The 25009-nt window shown below is 35.9% G+C and overlaps 1 protein-coding gene across 3 annotated transcripts in view; it reads left to right on the forward strand.

The window, feature by feature from the left end:
• Positions 1-25009, forward strand: part of LOC150087442 (uncharacterized) — a 667812-nt gene that overhangs the window by 486194 nt on the left and 156609 nt on the right. For all 3 annotated transcript variants that reach the window (XR_016546883.1, XM_090372072.1, XM_090372073.1), the window contains exons 17-21: positions 9412-9540; positions 12512-12571; positions 16890-16979; positions 21308-21448; positions 22181-22243. Coding sequence is in view for 2 of the 3 variants with exons in the window: in XM_090372072.1 (XP_090228198.1) it covers positions 9412-9540; positions 12512-12571; positions 16890-16979; positions 21308-21448; positions 22181-22243 (483 nt within the window). In the remaining variant the exon portion in view is untranslated. The remainder of the gene's footprint in view (positions 1-9411; positions 9541-12511; positions 12572-16889; positions 16980-21307; positions 21449-22180; positions 22244-25009) is intronic.

Genomic DNA, 25009 nt, shown 5'->3' on the forward strand with positions numbered 1-25009 from the left:
AGTAACTGTGTCAAAATAACCTACTAAGTTAGTTAAACATGCTTTGCCCTTAACAAAATCATGTTGTGTGTCCTTCAGAATGCCATATCTATCTAAATGTTCCTGAATTGCATCCATCATTTCCTCTGAGTTTTCCCTACCACTGAAGTAGACTAATCGGGCTGTAGTTACCAACTTCTCTCTTAGAACCGCCTTTATGTATCGGCACTTCTTCGTTAAATCAATAATTAAATATGGCTCAGGTTCACTTGCACAGAAGAGTCTCAGCATGAAGGGTCTTTCGTGAGTAAAGACCGATGAAAAGTATTTATTCAATTCATCAGCATCATCAGCTGGATTATCTAAAACCTTCCCATACCCGGTGTACAAGGGGCTTATCTGATTAGCTTTCTTCTTCGTTGTATTCACATACATGAAAAATTCTTTGTCTCCATTCTTTGCTCTCTTAGCCAATGCTCAAACACAGCCTTGGCCTCCCTAACCTTATTTGTGGTACTATTACAGATCAACTTGTACCTGTTGTAAGCATCATTACTTTTAGTCGCTCTGTAACTATCTCATGCTATCTTTTCTGATCTACTTGACAGGCCAACTCTGCAGTAATCCATTTCTGTATCCTCCTCCAGCAATATTTTCTTAATGGTATGTATGCGTTCATGGATTCTGTGATTTTTGCTTTTAAAGTGTTCCATAATTCGAATATATTCGTCCTCACTAGGCAATCTGCCTAGTGAGGACGAATTAGACGGCCCCACATAGCCCCTTACACTGTCGTCAAAGTCCCCTGTTCCGAAGTTAAAACCCGTGCCTTTACCTTTAACTAATGTAACATCTTTCTTCATCTTCCAATTGACGATTGCGTGATCACTTCCTGACAATAGTTTTTGTACTTTAAGCTCTGTGATATCATCTGATTCGTTAGCAATGATGAAGTCAAGAATATTCTCACCCCTAGTACTTTCTCTAACATGCTGGTACACATAACAATCGCCTAGTTTATTTAAAAAGTTTTTCCCCATCGTGAGTTCTCTCCTACTCATTGCAATCAATCTTGGGCAGATTAAAGTTACCCATAATAAGACATTCACGCTTGCTTGCCAGCTCATTCTGCGTGTAGAGACTGATGTCATACTCTTCACAATCTTCCGGTCTGTAGATTACTCCTACATTCATTATTCTTTGCTTCCAACTAACTCATAATACACAGATTCTATGCTGGTAGACGCAATTTCAGACTCAGCAAAAGCTCTTTTCCCGCACAAGCTGCTTTTGAAAATAATCATAGCTCCATCACTCTTTATATCTTCTCTATCTCTCCTAAATACATTACACATACCGTAACGGAACTCATCATCCCCAATTACTGGGCGACACCACGTTTCTGTTAGCCCGACTCTGTTAGCATTTGTGCTAACTAGAAGCTCAAATTCAGCCATTTTATTGACAACACTCCTGACATTGCTGTAGACACAGCTGAGACTAAGTAATCTTCTATAGTTTACTACCCTGACACAGCCCTTGAAGTTATTTAGGTTTATTTCCATAGCTTTATCTTCCCCCTCATTTTAAACGTTGCTTACCATCAGAACATCTTGCCAACATTGGCTGTTGCGGCAACAAACAAGAATTCTTGAGGTGAGTCCAAACATTATTTTGATCCATATCATCAGCTAAACGGGGATCTAAATTACCCTTCTCCCCCTAACTAGCAGTTTCCCTGAACCTTTAATGTATCCTCAATAATAACGCCAAAAATCTTTGTACCACCTTTGTTCAAATGAACACTATCTCTACAAAATAGATTCCTTCTACCTACAAATGCAGGCCACGCTGATAAAAAATTCCCCCCTAGAGCCTTGCAGATTCCCTCAATTCTTGACTTAATCCACAAGGCTTTCAGCATATAATCCCTCCTTTTATGTCTTGGCAGAATTGAGACACATACACATTCTGACCTAACTTGGGGCATAAACCGATTATCGCGATAACCCATTCTATAGGTGTTTTGGTGATGGATGTTGGTCCTACACTTATTACAGTTCTACGGGTTTGCCAATGAATCAACTTATCTTGAATAGTTTTGCAATTTCCTCTCACTATGCATTTTAACTATCGACATGCTCTGCCAAAAGTCTACCATAGGGAAAGCAAAATGCTCTGCAGGTAACTAATAGTAATCTACTTCGCTTGAGATGAACAGTCGCATAAGTTTCTTCTGTATTCTATTGGCGTACGATGTTCCAAACAGTTAATTTTGAGTTTCCTACTTTTTTTCTGTTATCTGCCAAATAGACATGGTAGGTAACAACCTACTATCATACTTCTTGTGCAGGGATCTAGGCCATTTTCTTAATTTGCATCTTCTCATGAAAAGGCAAAAATAAGTTCCAGGTATCAAATGACAGTCATTATCCTATTATGGAAGCTTATTGGAAAACGGAAAACAATTCCGGTTTTAAGCTGAGAACTAATTGTCCATGTAATTTCAATGAAATTTCATCGAAAGTTCTACAAATATACTGAATGAGTGAATCTAATGGTATAACTCGATTAGAATATCGTTGGAAAATCTAAATGAGGCCGTATGTGGTGGGCATGGCCACATTTAGATTTTACATGGATCAGTTGACATCATTGTTCAAGTTGCAAACAATATTCTTCCTGTGACTATTTATGGATTATGGTATAATGTAATAATAATTTTAGTGTCCCAGCATCTAGGGCACTCGTAATGTTGCGTTATAATGCTTTACGGCACATTGCATTTTAATAGGAATTAAAAGAGTCGGATAAAAATTCTTTGAAAGGAAATTCTCCTTACACAATGATAGATTTAGGTAGTCTGGGTCTTGGAGCAGCGGTGCACATAAATACGAAAAGCTAATAAACTTTACTTCTTACAATAATTACAGTGATTCGAGGTTTCGGGTCCTGCAACTTTGGGATCCATAGAACAACTGTGGTAAATACGATTGTCCTGATAACGTATGACTAAACCCCTCCCTCCTCCTCTTACAGGCTACTTAAATATGAGTTGAAGTAGTCTGTAAGAGGAGGAAGGGGAAGTTTCATTCATAACTCACGTTCAAGTAGCCTGTAAGAACGTGAATAGACAAAAAAAGATCGTCTTTATGGTGTACAGCCATCTCTGTCAAGCCTAAGTTTCCTTTTCGGATTTTTGTACTGAATACAATATTTGTACTGAAATTACTGAAATGTAATATTTCTTTAAATGTTATATTAATGTAATAAATGTATTAATAATTCGTACACGAACTTATATTGACGATGTGTCAGCAATTTGTAAGTAAATATTGCTCCTGCCATCTACAATTGCTGTTCTCATCGCTAGCCAATCTAACATACTTTACCTGAAAGGGATTTGCCGCCAAGCATAAGACTCTTACATGCCAGAAATTCAGAAAAGATGATACCGTATATAGTTTTCCAAAAGTCTACCATAGGGAAAGCAAAATGTTTATAACTGTCGTTTATTTGTTGCAGATTTGAATTCGACAAGATGGAAGGAAATCTAATATTGGAAAAAAGAGGAGCCATAATATTTATTTTCGAATAAATTCAAACATCTCATAGATCAATTTTAGATAAATTTAATCGGCTACACCAGGAGAGGCATATCAGTCACACGACTGTCATGAGATTAGACAATTGCCTCTAGAGAAATGGAAGTGTCTTCGTTCATAATCGTAGCGACAGGCTAAGAAGTACTATTAATGAAGAAAACGCAGTACCTGTGCTTGTAAATATTGCAAAGAGCCCAAAGAAGTCCGTAAGGAAGTTGTCACAGCAATGTGGAAGAACCAGTTGTTGTAGTGTTCGCATCCTTACAAGTAACAAATTCCATCCATATAAGATTCATCTCGTACAAGAGGTTCATGATGTTAAAACAAACACAGGACAATACAATTCTGTGAATGGGTTTTGCAAGATGAATGTCATTTAATATTGTTTAGTGAAGAGACCTTATTTAATCTTACTCAACAAGCATGATCTTTGAAATTGGGCCCATGGACCAGTATGGACTGAAGCCACGGAAGTTCAATGTGATTCACAAGTAATGGCGTGGGCAGTGATACGGAACAGGCAGATATTTTTACCCGACTTTTTCAACAATAGGGTGACAGACAAAAGATATTTATTGACAATGCGGCTATGTTGCAGGAATTCCACGACAATATTGCATTACATAAAACCAATCCATGTCCCACCACATTTTGCACTTAGCATTTGATAGTTCCTTGGCGAAGTGGTTTCGTAATAAGTGGTTGGAATCTAATGTGTATCAAAGTCCTTCAAGAACTATTGTTGAAAATCATGTTTGAATGTAAAGAGATCAGTATTCCATGTTGAGGGTTCGAGCTTCATGTGTCCTTAAAAAAAAAACACATCCTTAAAATTAGGAGGTGTTCAGAAATAAGCAGTGGAATATTTGAAGATCGGTATTAATTTCGCATATGAACGTGAACTGAGCCTTCATATAAACAATATTTATCAAGTTATTATATTTTACCTATGGTGCACAACTTTTGGAATACCATGTAAAGTGGCACATACTGTTTTATCAAAAATATTGCTGCAATTGCTGTTTCATTTTATGTAAGATATAACTATATCATTAAATTGAGAACTTATGAGATAATGGAATATGCAAGTTAGGAAGTTAAAAATCTGCTATACGTGTATCACAAAATACAACATTAGATTGAATTGAGGAGTAAATACAAACTCTTACATGATAAAAATCAGTTTCGTTTCTTTTTTTTATGGAAAACTGATGCCTACTATTCATAAATACGGGATGTTATTGAAAAAAAGGAAAACATGGGATGGGAAAGTAGATGGGGAAGAGGAGGATATGGATGCTTAGTGACATGAAAGCAACAGAAACGTGGAGTGGTTTTGAAGCAATACAGAATCAGTTTTTAGCCATGATAATTTCCATATGTATGAAGGGCGGGTCGCGAATTGTTATAACATACTGGGTGATTATATAACCGCATATATTAGTTTAGATTGAAGGCTGGCAACTAGATGGATATTAAGACTATTTTTGTTATACAAGTTAGTGGAAAATTGTCAGACCAGGAAGATTCCAGGAGGAGAACTATTTCGTACAGAATGCAGATGAGCGACAAGTATCTTGAGGTTTCACGCACATTATTATATCGGAAGAGTTACAGTAACATATTCTGCTTGACAATTTCACATTGGATAGGCATACACTGTACTTTCTTCTCCCGTTTACTTAGGACAGGGAGCCTCCGTAGCCAGGTGGGCAGGAGCAGCAGTGCGTAGCACACGCTTCTGATTAGACCGGAGTTCGAGCCCGTCACCACCAAATACGGAGGATGCGGAAAGGTCAGGGAATGATCACCGCATATTCCCGGAGCAATATGGCCTTAGTTGCTAATGCTCCTAAAAACCAAATAACAACAACTTAGGACAGTAAATTATTTTACTGACTATACGTTGAATTCTTCTTAGGGCAACATCCTTCGAGCAATTAGTTGAGTATGAGATTAAGTTAGCAATTGAACAATCAGATGCACGCTGCTTGCAGTGCACGTGTATATTTAGCATCCTTGCAACGATATATTAAAAGATGCAAAAACATTTTTTGATTTAATTCATTTGAAAGCAATCACTACATTTGTTTGAATTCACAGTGAATTCACAGTGTATTTGTTTGAATTCACAGTGAAATGTCAAGTAGAAATGGCAATGATTCTTGTTCGATAACAGTTTAATGCTAGATCTAAATTTGATAATTTTACCAATATTCTGCAGGCTTTTTTATTTTTATTTGGAGGTGGGGAGGTAAGAGAGAGAGCATTATTATTCATCTAGAAACTAAAAACATTAATTGTACACGAACTCACGTTTCTTGGATAAATACAGGAGACCGTACTGCAAAAATGCCACAGAATGCATCTATGTCTGCAATTCTGCCCAAACATAATAGAAGGGATTATATGCTGAAAACTTCGTGGATTAACTCAATACTTCAAGTAATTTACAAAGTCTTTGGGGGCTTTGTAAAAATTTGGTCAGCATGGCCGGCCCTCATAGGCATAAGAAATCTATTTTCTAGAAGCGGAATGTATTTGAACAAAAGTGGAGCAAGGGCCTTTACCAATTTCATTGTGAGGAGGCCTTAAGGATTCAAGGAAACTGCTAGTTGGGAGAATAATACATATAAGCATTTATCTGATGATAACAAGGAAGGAAAAGTAATTTTTGCACACATCTCAAGAGGTCTCAAAAGCCAAAGAGCCTTTTAATATTAGAGAAACGAGCCGAAAAGAGTAATTTTCTAAATGAACGGTATTATTGTATTATTTATCATTCAAGATGTACTTGGGTAATAAATAATACAAGAACATTTAAGTGTAAATTGAATATAGCAATGTCAGGAGTGTTGTTAATAAAATGAGCGAGTTTGAATTCCTGGTTAGGGGAAACTATGCTGACACATAGAGCTAATAGAAACAGGGGGAAATGCGTTTATCTATGGCATTATACATACTATAGGAAAGAAAGGCAAGACAAGAGGGGTGGAGTGGGTTATTCTTTCTGTCAAAGGCAGCTTAAGAGCAACAAAACATCTCCAGATTCTGAATTTACACATGCCAGCAAAGAATGTGCGAAATAGTTTGAAGCAAATGGAAAGCGAGATAGAGGTATGTTATATGCAGCCTCTATCCCTAGATAGAATAGGTAAGCAAGCATAAATGCCTTCTTATGAGTGATTTCAATTTGCCTATTATTGATTGGAGCAAGTGGTACGAAAACATACCGCTGGGGATAAAAGTTTTAAATAAAATCACTGTATACCATTGTTGACGTTAGCTGATGAAACCAAAATGGCTACCCTGCTTGAAAAGTGGGCAATAAAGTAGAGTACAGTTATCAGATGTCTGCATTCTAAAGGAACAAAGCTGACGGAAATTTATCAGAAAAGATCCGTCAGTCCTGGTCCTAGAAATGTCTGTCTTTGGTGTGACAAGTTTCAACAAGGCTGAAATTGCAGCCGTCTGTGATTCATTGATTACAGCGCTGCAGGTGGAAGGTGTTTGCCCATCCAACATAGAGAGAGAGAGAACCAGTATGATGATAACGATTAATTTTGGTAGGTTTTGCTGATGCACATGTTCAGAATGGTTTGGGAGAAAGCGGTACAATTCCAGAAGAACATTCTCATCATGAACAGCCTTAGCGCACTTTTGCTAAGGCTGTCTTGAATAAAAAAAATGTCCTTTTTGTATTCGACACGACTACTGAGTCAAAATAATTTAAAGTAATTACTTTGACAATGACTACAATCGTTAACCTATTAAGCAGTCACGTGACTTGAACCGCGCTGAACACTTGGGCAACGCCAGGTCTCCTGTAAGAATAATTTCAGTGATATGACCTGAGCAAGTATTACGATCAGAAGACTTAAGTTGCCCAACAAAGGAAAAGAGGAATAGAAATCATCATTCCATTCCATTCCATTCCATTACGGATTGTCGTAATGCCAAATGATATGAAACTGAAAATGGTAGTGCAACAGAGTATCCACTAAAGAAGAGACCATCATCAAATTGTCACCTGAAATCTAGGGGACAACTATCCAGTTTGAAGTACTGTTGATGACGAAATGATTAAGACTGTTGGTTATGTGGTCATTTTATTCTCTGGTATTCTGGTAGGTAAATGATCATGTTGCAGATCTGAGCATCTCTTCCATCTGAGTTCGGACAACTAGAAAATTAAAGCTAGCTGAGGTTTTGAACATTAAAATCACCAAGGAAAATGGAAGATAACTCACTGTTAGGAAAATTACACTATGTAAAGTCGAGTTCCAAAGAAAAAAAAAAGTCAAAAATTTCCGGTGATTTATCGAGTTTGGAGAGATCAAGACAGCAAATTAGCTTGATATAATGTGATAACGTGATTCTAAAAGAAGAGAAAATCGAAAAGAGGAGATTCCAGATAGGAAGTCTCTGGCAAGGAATATCAGCGTGGACATATGTACAAATACAACCTTAAACGTTGAAGGAATCAGAGAATGATTAATTAGAAAAAAAAATTGGTCAGTAGTAGTTGTGTAATGCAATAGTTTCGATTCACTTAAGAAATGTAAGTGGGGTCTTAGACAGAATTGGGTGTCATTAAGATTATATATCCTTCAGTCATATTAGCCATGGTTTTTTTACACAGAATGGGAGAATTCTTCCAATAAAGCTTACATCCAGATGTATGAGTTAATAGAATACTTAAAAACTGCACAATATGAAGTGACGGAACTTTTAGAGCTGTCATATACATGAATGATTACTAATTATCTTAACATAGCTTGGCCTCAGCGGTTCTCCCCTCCCCAATTTCCCAATGCACATTATTCGAACTCGCTGTAGTCACAAGTAGCAGAGTAGAGGCAGAAATGCTGTTCACTGAGTGGTCCATTACCAGTAGTCGGTCTGGTGGGATATCTAGAGTCAGGCGTGGGTAAGTCCATTTACAGATGTACGCTTGAATCGTAAGGAATGTCGAGTCTCGATCGGATGCCCGCGTAACCTGAAAAGATAACTTATACTGAACGGTAGAAGAGATGGGAGAAGCCGAAACTTTGCTCCGGAGGAAATACATGGTGTTTGTCACTTGAAGCCCTCCATTAAGCACAGTGGCGATATTGCACTATAAAATGAGCGTCATCAACTCTCTAGTACTGCCATAGAAGTTTCGCCGTTCCTCTGTAGGCGTGTGGATGCTGAATTTTTAAACCCTGCTCACATTGGTTCGCACTTTGGTGGTTAACTCTAGTATAGTAGATATTCATAACATTTTTGGTAGTTGCACATGGTGGATTACACACGGAATGTTTTAACAGACCCACAGCACAAATGTACATGCAAAGGATCCTTGGCTTTCACGGACTACTGTATCTTTTCAAAATTCAACGGACTCATTTATTCGCTAATGGGACCAATAAGTGAACAGTACTTTAATTGGCAAGCATCTCTCTTGTGACGCTTCTGAGCTTGAAATCTTGTTCTATTATCAGTAGGTGAATTGAATAGGTATCTATTTTGGTCAGAACAAAAAAATGTGCATTTATATTTTCGCATTATGAAATTATCTTCAAATTACTGCAATGAAAGTAAGGGTTCAAGGCCTTGTTCATCGTTACACAAGACTGAATGATAATAAAAATACGCGTACCCCAAAAAACATGTCCAATTTGGCCGATCAAGAAATATGACATACTTAAACACTTCAGAGTGCTTAAGAGCATATGTTTTCTCAATATCATACAGTATCATTAAGAACTGTTATATACTATGACAATGAGTAAGTCCTGAAATTCGCTGACTCAACCACTAAAATAAGTGTTATTCTTTCAAGGCCCTTACCTACAAAAATGATGAAGACGTCTCACTCTAGATCTCGTGAAGGAAGAGAGTTAATTCATTGTCCAACACCTGGGTGTGACGGCATGGGACATATATCAGGAAATTACGCAACACACAGAAGGTAAGGTTGGTGACATTATAAAGACAACAAAGTCTTTGAAACGAAACTATGCTCCATCTTTAAAGCGAAGTAAATCCTTTTAATATTCATGCCTCTTTAATGAAGTAATTTCTCTTTAAAAAACGTTTATATTTAAAAATATAATAAGAAATTTCAACTATTTAGAAACAGGCATTTTACAATATAAAATGTCTTTTGAAAAAAAATCATATTTTTTCAGGTATTAAATTATGTTTATGAACTCTAATCTAATGATAGGCTAGGATTTACTCAGGATCAGTTAATTCGTCTCGTAGATTTTGGATACTTATGATTATTTTCACATGCAAAATATTATAACTAAAAGCCAAATAAAGGGGGTAAACGTTTTAATTTAAACATGGAAAATTGTAGTGTATAAAAATATTCCCATTAAATTTAATTTCATTTACGAAATTAACGACATAATCGCGCTCTGGAAACTTATTAATTTCACAAAACAATAATTAAATTTCCTTAGATTACTAATAAATCGAATTTATAAATATGCATCACTGCATACGACCTGAATTAATTCATATTTAATATACTATAAGGTGATTACAAAGTGATATGATAGCTTCAACGCTGCAGTATGAGAAATTGAAACGTCCATTTAAAAGGTCCTTTTTAAAGTAATAGCTAAATAATTTTGGAGAGCTATTTTTAATAACAACGAAGCAAAACAAAATGAGATTAATAATATAATCACACTAAAAACATCACGTGGGAGTTTACGAAGTATTTTAAATGAAGAGACACATAACTCACTTGTTTCACATGCTCAAAAAAAAACACGAATTTTTAGGTTTATTGAAGCATACTAGAAAGGGCAAAGTCATTGACTTATATTCCCAATTTGCTTAAAATTTATGGGCTATGTTTCGGGTTCTCTTTGGAACCCTTCTTCTGGTTGAAGGTATGCATCATACATAAGAGACGTCAGGATCGGGGTGTTTTCACATTTTTCACAGCTATGAATACATATAATCGTTTACAGTGGTGTCAGAAATGAGCTGAGGTGCGATGAATTGAGTTGCATTGGTTCTGGATTCTGTATGGGAGATCCTTATGAAGGCATTCGCGTCGACATGTAGAGAGAGAGAGAGAGAGCTCCTGTTGCATTAGGAAATGTCATAAAAGTATCATAGTTGTGTAGATTCCCGACCGTGTGAATCATTTATGAATAGGGAAAACCATCAATTTCAACAGCTATACACTTCTAGTCATTACTGAAAACACGTTGACTCAGGGCTATGTTGATACCATCCAGAAACTCGTACTTCTGCTTTTTATAGATTCTACGTCACACAATATTCTGTCAAATATTCCCATCCACATACAGCATAACAATTTAACAGTGTCTTCTCTTGTTCTCCAAGTCCCCCAATGTCACTAACAGCGCACATCCGGGATATTATAGGTATATGTCCACTTTCGTGTTTCAGCAAACTAAAAATATTTCTCAGCTTAGATAACACATGCCCCTCGCGTATATATAGGACACTGGTCATAATCACTGGCCTACCACACTGAGTGTCAAAGTTTGCTGATGATTTAAAAGTAGGAAGGGTAGTTAACAACAAGAACCAGACCACCTTGCTTCAAAATTACTTAGATCGATTGCACAAATAATCCAAAAAATGGCAAGTGAAGTTTATTGCGTTTAATGTAAGATTTTGCACCTAGCCAATAGAAAACCAGGAGTTAAAAGCTAAGAGGAGTGGAGTTAAAAGAGGACCAGTATGAAAATGATTTAAGGATTACCATTCGGTCGGACATGTCTAATAACATTATTCTGACGCCTCGTAGCTTCGCGGGGATGATATCTGCTACCACCTGTTTGACTCACTACCATGACATATGCCCTCCGTGAGTGTACAGTAGGTAGCTGGATCTTCTCTAGTACTTGTCGCTCGTTTGGAGAAGTCTGGGCTCAAATCTCATTCGAGATTGAAAAAATTCTTAAAGATTTCTTCGCCTAGAGCGGTAGCGAGCCAATTATCTGAGGCCGGAGAATAGGATTTCCTGTCCTTAGTTATTCCAGTTTTATAGCATGCAGATCGGCTCCTGAATGACAGATCGGCTCCTGAATGAACACACACACACACACACACGCATACTCCTCTGGGGTAGTGAATTTCGAATAGTGCCTATTACGACTTCTACCTATCTATAAAAGCAAAAATCGTAGTTTATTGAGAAATATAGCGGTTTTTAAAGGAATATAATACTGTAATACAAATAAAATGCAAACTATACGATGTGTAGGCCATTTACTGCAGTTTTTTCTTCCATTGCATTATTCTGAAATTACCTCATTAACTCTTCATAGCTTTTTGATTCTGTGGAATGAAACGTTGACTTTGTAATCGCCTTTTACTTTGATCTCTTCACGCTGTAATTTACTCAAAGAAATAAGTTTTAAGTATTTAAAGTTTGCTTCTTAATTTTTTAAAATTTAAATATAATTTTAAAATATTTCAAGTATTTCAAAGTTATGTTCCCAAACAACGAATTTCTTTCCTTATACGGAAGGTGATCAAATACAGAATGAGGCGTATCTTGATGAATAGGATAGAGTTATTACTTCAATTTTGATTCCCCAAGTTTTGAAACGTGACTATTTCATAATTTCCACTCCATACGACAGATCCTCAATCTTAGCAGGATTCTCTCATTTCATAACTTGACCCAGCTACACACCCATATTGTACCCCAAAGTTCTGGATATCATTTTAGTTATACATTGGCACCGAATACCCGTCAGTAAATATCTTGAAGAGAAGTCGCTAAACGACTTTTCGTCCTCAGATATAACAGTAATGGGAATAACTAATGTCCCCGATCTAAATCTTATGAGTTCCCTAAAGGCATTAGCCTCGATCTCTTTTGATCACCTTTCGCATTAATGAAGGAACATCGTTTACAGTTTACACATTTTGTTCTGCAGCCTCTCTGGTTGTCCTCATGCTGACCGGTCACAGATACCAACACAACATCAAGAGCTCAAGTAAGTGTCTGCAATTGTAGTCTGCTCTGAACCATAGTGACTTTTAACATATATCATTCAAAACGACATTTTAAATAATTATGTTCTGTATGTTCTCATTATTTATAATCATTTTTTCAAAACTATAGAGTACACTTTCACTGTTTGAAAATACTATCCTACCATTTAAAATTTGAGGAAAATAAGCTGAATATTTTTTGTGCACTATGAAATCATATTAGTTTTCATATTGTGTATATATATATATAAAGGAAAGAGTAGGTTATAAACAATTTTCAATAAGGTGGATAATAGAGATGTTGCTTTTCAGATGCTTTGTCAGCTGTAAATTCAGTAAATCAAAAAATAATAATAAAATATAATAATAATAATAAAAATAATGAAGGGAGAAATCAATACAAGTATAGCGTTGAAGATAACACTACTGGATATACTAATCAAGTATCTTGCATTTCTTTATTTTTTGTTAGACAATATTTCAATTCGAATTATGCTAAAAATGAGAAATAAGGCAAAAACCAGGAGAAAAAGAAAAATATATTTTCTGGACCAAATATACACTAAAAACGTATTTATCAAAAACAAGAGAAACCTGAAATATGTAACAGCTAAAAATTTATTTCAATCACGCATTGAGGATTCAGAATTCATAAAGAATATAAACATACTTCTCAATATTCACTATTTCGATCGAGCCTTTGATACGTGGCTCATAATTTCACCATTTTTTTACCGAAGACTATTAATACATTAAAGAATAAGCGATATATTTTTTAAAATGATATAGACGATAGAAACTGTGCTCATTAGTGGATCCGCAATATCACTTAGAATCCTAAGAAATCTTTGAAATAAATTGGAAGCAATTATTTATTTTTGTTTGGTGGTTAATATTAAATGATATTCAGTTATTACTCAATATGCATACATCTGATGAATAGTGCAACACATTGTTAATGTTATTTCAGACAATGGGAGTGATGGTCTAACTTTATTTTATTAATGTTACATACTACAGCACCGAATTTTTCTTTAAATAAATTTATAAAATTCGTGAACTCGTTTGGACTATGCTCTTTAATAAAGAAAAACAACTGGGCGAACTGTTTAAAGAAATTTCCTTCCACATCATTGAAATTTTATACTAATGCTGGACAAGAAACTTTCAGAACTGAAATTCTTGCAATGCTGATAGCAGCAGCAACATAAATTATTTCCCGTCCATTTGTTTCCAGAGCGCTCAACAGCAAGCTATCGCAGATACCCGAAATGCTTAAACGTAAACGGTGATTAAAAATAATTGTCATAGTTCACATCATGGCTATTTCCATATACACACACAAGTATATCTACAAAGTGGAAGTAAGGTCTAGTTCCACTTTCTCGTAAGGTTTACTTGAAGAGATACATATATATATGGAATAAAGGATTTACTTCGCTTTATGCCATTTTCATCTAATTACTGACCACCACTTCAACAATATGTCAAATTTACCCATCCAGAGTGCATTGCACAATACGGGTTAATGCATTTTCACCAATGAACAATTTCATCCTGTGCCAAATAACTTGAAAATATAAAATATATTTTCTCGAAGAGCTTGTTTATTTCTCTATTGATTAATTTCCTTAAAGCTTGGACATTGAAACCGATCATCATATTTTATACTGAGAAATATGTGGAAAGGCACCGATAACTACGTAAATATAATTTCATAATGTGGGTATATGAAACAGTGACCACAGTTCAACCAATATGAAATGTTTTGTTATTCATCTTTATTCCTAACAGAAGCAATTTATCTAATTATATCAGTATTACCCAAGTAACTAATTGCTGCATATATGGCAACATGAATTAGTCTTACAAACATTATTTTCCAAAACAGATTAAGAAAACAGTCTATATTTTCCAGCTGAAATAGATATTTCTGTAATTAATATTCAGAATGACTGATAAAAATTGTTATTATGTAACTACAATGAGAATTCAGTAAAAAAAGTAAAAAATTGCATTTAAAGTAATATAGAATATTGCACATTACTGTTTACATTAGAAATTAATGCTTTTAAATTACTATATATATATATATATATATATATATAAGTACTTCTAGTACTAAATCCAAATGAAACTTTCATTCATCTATTTAACGTTCGTTTTATTTAAAATTCAGAATATTTGTATTTAAAGATATGCTCTGTTGAAATTTGTATTAAAATTATAACACATGATTCGTTTTTAACACAATGTAGCCTTTTTCATTCCATAAATAGCCCTAATGACTATTCGCTAAAGTATAAAATTAAAATACCTAAATACTGTCGAAATTCTTTACAGAAATAAGACTGAAAAAAATCTCGCTAAAAGAATATGCATATTATTTGGAAAGTTATTAAAGTTTTATTAAAATAAATGATAATCATTAAGAAACACTAGTTTCTTAATGATTATCACTAGTAACTGAAATTATTAAATAAATAAATTCTGTTTATACTCTGGGGGATCGCTTAAGGTCAGAGGAGTTCACAAGGCAAGGAGAATGCAAGAACATCGCCGTTTTTGTAGTCACACAGGTTTGAACACGTCACTAAAATGTGTCGTGGCTATTAGTTTCGAGATTAAAAACTGCCATGGGCAGATGACAAAGATCTCATCTGCCCATGCGTATTATGCCCATAAATCGCTTTGTTCTCTAGTCAATTTGCCTGTTTTTCCGGAAGAAAACCCCAAATTTCTAAAAGAAAAAAAACTTTGCTATCCACGCCTAGGGCCGACTAATCAACCAAGAAAAAAGCCCATAAAAGTTTCTAGCGTCATTGGTGGAATTCGAACCCAGGCCTTTTCCAGACAGTGCGGGGTGGACGGTGCTTATAACCACTATGCTACTGCGCAGACTAGTTTTTGCAGTAGCTGTCATCTGTCAACGTGTGCCATCTGGCAAATTATAATTTTGGAATATCTGTGAAATAAAAGTGGGAAGTTTTATACAATGGTCACTTACAATGGTAGTTCAAATAGCCACGGAATCCCAAGTGATCACAATTCAAATGAAGAAATCTAATGTGGATAAAAGGAATATCAATTTAAAAACATCAGCAGCACATCTCCATTCTAAGAAAGTAGCATATTATCACCGGTTTGTCGTCAGATAACTTCCAGACCAAGTTATTATAACTCTGCATACAGTTTTCTCACCACCCCGTATAAATGAAGCACACCTCATATTAAAACTTTCTTCAAAATACAAACTAGAGATTTTTAGGAATCTTTGCCATTAAAACATTCCATTATCGTAACTTTCCGTTAGTCAACAACGCTCGCTTGAAAATTTCCAAGGTATGGTATGATGACTGCGTTCGTTTTCCTCATCTGAAAGAATCACGTGACTTTCCTATATTAGTAGATGAGGCGATCCCGCAAACTAATAATTTCAATCACCACCGTTTTTAATGGAAACATCTTAAATAATGTGCATATTCTTTTGACGACATTTTTTTTTCAGAATTACTTTAATCGTGTAACACTTCCATATGTTTTTGCAAACAAATTTATCAAAAGCGCATTAAAGGATGAGTAGGGTAAGGAATTGCGGTTATTCATTTCCTAATTAGTTGTGGATACATGGTACTTAAACCGTTAAATTAATCCCTTAATATTAAATTAAACTATAGCATTAAAATGAAATCTTGTTCATTAGCGTTCAAAACCAGATGTCTTTAAAGTTTTAATAATTTTAATACGAGATTCACTTGAAAACTTTTATCTCAGAAGTAATTTGTTAATTTACTTACAAAGACTAACGTGGTTATATCTCGAACGCTGTTGTAAAAAAGAAAACATTATTAACTACTAAACTATATAGCCCAGAGAATTTCTATGGACGAATAAGGCCATTCACTAGCTATTTCGTGACGCATCGAAGCTACAATTCAATCCCTTCAACGAACTGTTGGTCTAAGAAACTTAAGTAAGCAGAGGTACCATGAACGCTGTGGGTGAAATGCAATACTGAATGAGAGAAAAGAGGACAGCTAGCGAATGACCTCCAACTGCCTCTAGAATTTCTCTTCGTTATAGTATATCACTACTAATGCAACAATTAACAGAATAGCAACTTGTTAAATATAACCTTAACTGTTGCATTAGTTTGTTTATACTAATTTAGTAATTAATAGTTTTCTTTTTTACAATAGCATTTTGTTAATAATTTGGTATATACTACATGTATTTAATTAAGAATGAAAATAATAATTCAATCATAGTTTGTTCAATAATTTTGGAATATTTGGTTATTCTGTCAATTTTTTTCCTTAGGCCTAACCTGTGTTATAACGAGAAGCCGTCAAGTCATTGGTATCGCTTCACCTCGACATCTCATGAGAAGGCCATGTCACCCATATTGAGGTTCGTTGGGCGAGCACAGCGCTGATAGGATTAAGGCTATATTTTCATAATCAGTACATAACTTGTTTGAACATATGAACTTTGTGTGAGATTAAAAACACTGATAATTCATTTTCTCTTAACTCCTCGACACATACGATGAGGCAGTGTGTTAAGCTTAAAGTTTTAGTTATTAAAAAAAGGGGCTGAAAGCCTCAGACTACTTGTTCGTCTATTTTGATTATTTTAAAGCAACTTATGAGAACAGACACTTCTAAAAACTGTATCTGCGATAACATCTATGTTTTTTTTTTCTTTCTTCTAATGCAGTCTCTTTGTTCTGCATTAGTTTCGACTCAAGAAAACAACTCAAGTTTCTCCAACAGCCCTACGCAATTCGACGAGCCTCAATATAAAGGTTGCAATTATCAAATAACTACTTTTTTCTCTAAACCAGCTCCCAACTCGCATGTGATTAAATTTTAGTGGAAGAAACAATGTTTAACAATGAAATCAATTCTTAATAAATTGAAAAGCTTACACCTGCCTCAATTATTTTAACCAAATAAGAATGAAATGCTTTCAGATTACGTCCAAATGCACTCCAAAAACAGTCCAAAATGGTACAATAACATTGTTATTGTACCATTTTGGTACTAACAGCAATGATGCAATGCATAGAGAAACGGACAACACAAACAGTAATGGCCTCATTCAAAAGATATTGGTAGGTGTCGTCGACAGTTTTCATCGATCCATATTTCAGAGAAAGAGATATTACCAAAATCTTCTAAAACATATTATGATCAAGCCATGATCTGATGGTTATGCTTGGCAATGTAATAGGCTTTTTTAGCGGGAAGTGCTTTATAACAGTTTAGTTTTATAACAGCAAAGATACTCCGTACTTTCGAGATCAAGGGTTTGGACCAACGTGCATATTTAAGTATTCAATATTAAGATAAGCTGTTGTTACTGTTGTTTGGTTTTTAGGAGCATTAGCAACTAAGGCCATATTGCTCCGGGATATGCGGTGGTCATTCCCTGACCTTTCCGCATCCTCCGTATTTGGTGGTGACGGGCTCGAACCCCGGTCTAATCAAGAAGCGTGTGCTACGCACTGCTGCTCCTTCCCACCTGGCTACGGAGGCGCTTAAGATAAGCTATTTATAAGAATTACTGGAGAAGGAAATAAAAATATTTGCCCATTTAAACTGATTTATGTACACTGCTCTATTAAATTATTCTGACGTCATTACTTGCTGAATAACACTAATGAGGTGTATGCCTTCCATTCGCCCTGATAACAGCATCGATCCGTCGCGGAACACTTTCGACCAGTTATTTGTAGCTGACAGCAGCAACATTTTTTTCCATTCCTCTTTCTATGCAGTCTCCAGTTCACCTGTAGAAGAAACACGTATTTCCTGATCCGTGTTTCTGCTACAGGTGAAACACGTATTTCCTGATCCGATGTTCTAGTTCATCCAAAAATGTGTTCGATTGGATTTGTCTAGAAGCTGGATAGGCTAGACGGTTGTTGGTTTTCCTCAAACCAGGATTTTATGAACTGCTCGCTGTACGGGAGTATTATAGTGCTGGAACATTAAGAAGATGCCACTCATACTACTGTATTGTATTTAACAGTAATATTTAACAAAAGTATTGTTAAATATCACTAATAGTTCTGTAGTGAATTCCTAATTCGTAGTGTATTATGCCTTGTGCGTTTATCTTTTCTTAGTATTATTATTACTATGTACACCATTTGACATGTCTCATATTGTGGAGTTACACTTCATAACTGGGTTGACGTGACTGTAACATCAAGGTACCTACACCTACCCACCGATGACAGATCAGTAAGCCTTGAAATGATGCCGTCTGGGTGGTAGTATCCGCTGAGAATAAGTAACAATAGTCTTCTCCATTGGTGAAGCGTTACTTATCCGAGGTAGTGCAATATCATGGTAAATCGTTGTGAAGTAGTTACAATATGAGATATAATTAAAACGATGCCACTCATACTACTGTTGTAGTTCACTACTACGAACAAATATTGTGAAATATCACTGATAGTTCTGTAGTGTTGGAACATGGAGAGCCCATTTTTACAAAACTGACAGAGTGCAGTAACCATACAATTATGAAATATTTTTGACACTACATTAAGAGAAGCAGTTCTAAGCCATAACTCCGCCTCCTCTGAACTTTATTGTGGGTGCGGTACACTGCGATGATGTTCCCAAGGTATTCGTCACACCCACACTCGACCAAATAATCGAAGTCTACGTAAACCTATTCAAAGCTCCATGGAACTCATTTTCACTGTTCCGTAGTCCAAGAACGATGGGCTAGACGCTATTATAAAAGATGTCCAGTATTCGTTGGAACTCTCTGAGATCTGGAGCTCCAACGTAATGTTTCTCAAGGACGTTCGCTTCCATTACTTTTTTCAGGGACCTGCGAGTTTTATCTACCAGTATGCCGGACTTACCAGAACTTTTGCGCTCATTTATACATCCTCGTTCTTCCATCTTTCCCTAACATTGGCTAACATGTTTGAATATTGCAAAGCCAGCTATACTATGATTAACTTTGATTAACCTCTCAAACACCGCTAATTCTTTTCCACGATTCATTCTGCTTGTTTGTCATAACTCTGCTGTTGTCTATACATTTTAAAATTTGTTCCTCTTGTGTGTGCCATTAAATATATTATGTCCGAATATGTTGGCAGAGTAGTGTTTAATATTCACATTTAGAAACAAAATTGAACATATTTTATTCTTTCACATTATCTAACTCAAAAATATAAAACGCTTTATGGGATTTCCATACAACTGTACACCTGCATGTTGTTATAGGAGCTATATAGGAGTACCATTGCAAGTGCTCACAGAATGCAATTTAAGGATCTTTATATTAAAACAGAATCTTTATATTAAAAAAATTGGATAAATAAAAGTGAAATATGTCAGGATGGCGAATGCTTCAAGCAAATCCAGGGAATATAAATATTAATTAGTTTCTACGTAGGATAAATGACAAAAGCGCAATGGACTGCAAAATAGTTGATATAAGTTAATGAAACTTGCACCGGAAGCGCATTACGTTACGAATTGGAGAAAATATGCCATATATGAAATTTGCAAATTACCTAACGTGTGCCTGGAAGTGAGAAACCAGCAAAAAAGGATGTAGACATTAACAAACGGTATTATTATCTCGTTATAGTCAAATAGTACTCACAACGGGCTCTCGTATTTGGCGAGAGCATTCGAGAGTCATGGTGAAATTACAGCCCACTCTTCTCGAAAAGCAAATCTTAACTTACATAAAGTTTTGAGGGCTGGGATGAAAATTCTCTCCCAAGGCTGCTTACAAAAAATATAGACTACTTAACCGTTTCTCAAAGACGTTTCCGGACAGTATGTGGCTGCCTATTTTTGAATAATTTGGAAATTTTATAACAACTGGTAAGCCATGTGTATATGGTTTATCATTTTTTACAAAATGCTTCCTTTATATTGTGTTAATTTTTTCCTATTAATATACCATGGCGAGAAGCGTAGTGATCATAATTACCGTCTTTCCACACCTTTTGAAAAACGTCTTACATGGAATCTCGACAAAAACGGAAGGAATTTCTATAGGTTTTCTTCACAGGGCCGAAAGAATGTGTCGGACGAGGGCTTTATCCACCCCCACCCTCAGATGAAACTTGGATTTTCATCCAGCATAACAGAAAAACAGATCATATACGCAATTTACAAATACACAAAAACTTCATGTTAGTTGTTTAGTGAAAAAATAATCACCTTATAGCCTACACGTTTTGTTAAATTAAAACCTGTTATAAAATATGGTGCACATATACAATATTGGCAAAAGTATAGGGACCCCTGGGATTTTGGCTATATTAACCATAACTTCTATTCACATATAAAAATTAAATATAAAAAAAATTGCGTTCACGCTAAAGTCAGGTCAGTAGAGTAAAAAAATGTTTAGTTACGTTTTCAATGCTTAGTGTACCCATGTTTGCTGCTTTTCCATGTTTAGTTTTGTTTTCAGTGCTATTTGTATGTACTGTATTTATGATCTATCCTTTTGTGCATAGTTATATTTTTCGTGCTATTTGTGCATTTTAATTAATGATTCAATTAGAGTAGCTTTATCATCACTTTAGCTATGTCGAGTGTATCTGTGTACATACCTCTAATTGTTTGTAAGATAGTTCTTAGCCGTGGAAACTGTTATCTTTCTCTGTACATCCTTCTAGCCACATGACTATATAGGAGTAAGGCCAAAAATTTGGCAATAAACGGATATGTCTAAAATTTCAGGTGTCCGACTCCGGGATGCGACGGCTCTGGCCATGTCACAGGTAACTATTCGTCTCACAGAAGTCTTTCCGGATGTCCACGAGCTAACAAGCCAAAAAAGATTGTTAACAGGGATGACAAGAATGATTCGGAGCCTTTAAGGTAAACTAATAGTTGTTACTATTTATTTAATAAACGTTGAAGTTTTAATTAATGTACACAGGCTGATCATTTAATTCGACGAATGGCAGCGCTACCGTATAACACTTTAGTTTCGGCGAAATACCAATAGATAGCAGGAGAGCGTATGTCCAGAATATTCTGACATAGTTGCAAGTTCTGACATGTTATTTCGTAATTGGTAAGTGGCCTTGCGTTACGTGCTGTGGACCGTTTTATGAGCTGCGTAATGGAAGATTTGAAGCCTGAGTAACGCTTATTATTGCTGTTGTGTTGGATATGATATAAGTGCTACAGACACTGTGGAAGAAATGTCGGAGGTTTACTGGTGTTTCTATATTACTGCAATTTTCAAGTGATATAGGCGCATTAAAGAAGGTCGAAAACCTATGTTCACAATGACTACTCTAAAAGACTTATCAAGAAATGGCTTCTGGCAATGCCTCTATGATTGGGTTCATCGATAACGCAAATGTATCTTGTGTTATCGATCAACACTTCAAAGATTATTTCGAAAAGGATGGAGCACCGACAGATCGCAGTGACGAAGGTTAAAATTAAGCTAGGCTCATTCCGCAAATTAAATTATCAACCTGTGTATGTATTGATTAAATGAATGCAAAATTTATCATGAACGCATTTCAATGCTCTCTATTGATTATTTAAGCTCAACTAATGCTAGCATTTCGCTAACTGCTATTCTGTATTCTTCAGATGTCCCATTCCGGGGTGTGATGGATCTGGACATGTTACTGGAAAATTTCAATCACATCGCAGGTAAGTGACTTCTATTATATTGTGAATATTGCTTTAAATAACATCAATTACAAAAAAATTGTAAAAAATGGTAAACTGGGAATGATAAATGAAGATTTTCATTAAACTAAAACAAGAACAATTTAAAAGCCATTGAACTATTTGTTAGAAAAAAAAAATCAAACTTAAACATATTATGATTACTTTCTAAGTAGTATATCCAACCATTTTAGCTCAACCAGTTGTGAGCAAGGAAATTTTTTTTTTACTGCGATTCCATAATGAACTCCCTAGTTAACTCCTGTCCTTCGTATTGGGTTAATAGTCGCAATACGGTAACGTGTATTTTGTCTGTACAAGTGTATGTTCACTGGTCGATTTGCACGTTGTACAGATTGAAAAGCCCGAAGTAACTAATATTGGCTGATCTGCCTGAGAGAGAACTAGGAGTACATATTTTCACTACGAGATTATATAAAATGCATATCAAAAGCTAAGAATTTATTTATTGAAAATCGTCACAAAACATGTTTAATTATAATGGTGAACAAAAAGAAAAGAGCTCTAATTAAAATAACAATGAAGGACCCAATAAAAATACATTATATCATTTTGTTTTTAAAATACAAATTTTAAAAATCAGCTAGCGTCTTCCTGAATAGCGATCGTCCACAATACTGATCACTTTACATTAATTAAGTACACCACAAACCAGTCTGATGTCTTTGTTTCAGCATATAAGCGTAAAGTGCCTGTTGTCTTCACCATGTCTGTCTCTCCGCCTTCCACATTCGGTAACTCGACCCTCGGTGGATGGAATTTCATTAAGTTTTATATTTAGATCATTTGGAAAGATTTGTCCTATCTTTCTAAATTTCATTAAATTGGACCTTTAGAAACCGACAGTTATTTTGTTTTATTTTTTTTATTGCATATCACACAAGTCATCCATGTTTGTTGCCGTGATGCTCCTTTCAGATTGTTATTGCTCCAAGTATCAAATTATTCTATTTATGGCTATATGACTTTATAAATTTGGTAAGATTAAGGACCAAAGTTGCCTGGTGCGTTTGGTGGTCTGCCGAATTTCCGATACGTCATAGTTAAAATGTGGTATTAGTACTCAGAACAGAACGAACGCCCACGTGGTTAGCACAATTGGTATAGTCAACGTCCACCCCCTACTGGCTGGAAAAGACCTGAGTTCGAATCCCGTCAATGACGCAAGGAATTTTATTTATTTGTTGGTTGGTTGTAGGATTTTAAGCGCATCAACAACTTAGGCCATATGGCGCCGTATATAATGTCTGTAAATTGCGTATGCACTGTGATCGATTTGCTCTTTGCGGGACGAAAAACTCGAGTGTCCGCGAGAAGAAACCATGCTGCGCTGGTCTGAGACCGACTAAAAATAAAACAAAAATTTTCTGTTTATACTCCGGGACGACCAGACGGTCAGAGGAGTTTACATGATAGACAGAATACAAGAAACTAACTCAGCTACATTGTGAAAACACAACGTAGCTGAGTGGTTACACAACGCCACTTTTTGGAAAAGTCTAGGTTCACATCCCTTCACAAACTGGGAGAATTATTCCGGGTTTCACAGTTCACACAACTTGCAAATTTTCCCATGAATAAACACTTGTACAGATACCGAGTAATCATAAAATAATCTTAAAACATGTAAATTTTTGTGCTTAAATTATATATATATATATATACACTCAGTGAACACTGAATTATGACCACCTCATCCAAAATGGACTATGCCGCATAGCTCATAGTATAAATATTTTAACAGCTTTGTACGCTTGAGCAGTGGTAATTTACATCTGGTCGTGCAAGTGAAAATGATAAAGTAGCAATTATAGGACGTAGTAAAGATATTATCATTGTTTCAAAAGGGCATGATTGTGGAAGCTCGTCCATCAGGTGTTCCATATCGGACACTACACGTCTTTTGGGTTGCTCGCGGCCCACAGTGGTTAACATGTACAAAGAATGATATCTAACGTGTCAAACTACCTCCCACCGACAGAACTGTTAAGGATTACGCAAGGTGGATGTTCGTGGTGATCGAAAGGTGCAATAAGTTGTATGGGCTCAACGGTGCGACAGTTAACATTGCAATACAATATGGAGAATGCAAGAACAACATCCCAAATAACGATGCGCCGCACATGGCGTACATAGTGTTTGGGTAGGGAGCGCCATCTTTGGTTTCCGACAACTGCGCTATAAGCACTGTTTTGAAGTATATTGTACATTACTCTGTAAAAGCCAGATAAAAGTATTGTGTTGGTTCTATTGTTGTGGCCTGGATTTTGGACGCAGGGCCCCTGATGGGACCTTACGTTGCCAGTACAACCGCTAGGATGTAAGTCAGTTTGCCCATTATTCTCTGGCTGGTCGCCTGAGCTTCGTGAACAAAGATTGAGTTTAAAAAAAAAAGGAGAGAGAGAGAGAGGGGAGGGACAGGAGAAAGAGTAAGAGTGAGAGGATGAAGGCATCCTCTCATTATAAGTGGAACACTGGCTTCACCAAGCGAAAGGGGGGAGGGAAGGGGTGTCCCCAGGGAAGAGACAGGGGAAGAAAAGCCACCCAGCGAGGGTGCTGGGTGGAGTAGTCAAAAAACCACTGGATCCTACCCAATCCGAGGACTGGGTTAGCAACATACTACCCAGGGTATACATGGGTTAGTGTAGTCAGGTGAAATCCTACCCAGCCATGTGGCCTGGTTAGCAGAAGATCCTACGGTAGATGTTCCAGGGTTAGCAGAAGATC

The sequence above is a fragment of the Mastigoproctus giganteus genome, chromosome 4 (assembly GCF_048544385.1).
Source record: "Mastigoproctus giganteus isolate SK-2022 chromosome 4, ASM4854438v1, whole genome shotgun sequence".
NCBI classification, from domain to species: Eukaryota; Metazoa; Arthropoda; class Arachnida; order Uropygi; family Thelyphonidae; genus Mastigoproctus; species Mastigoproctus giganteus.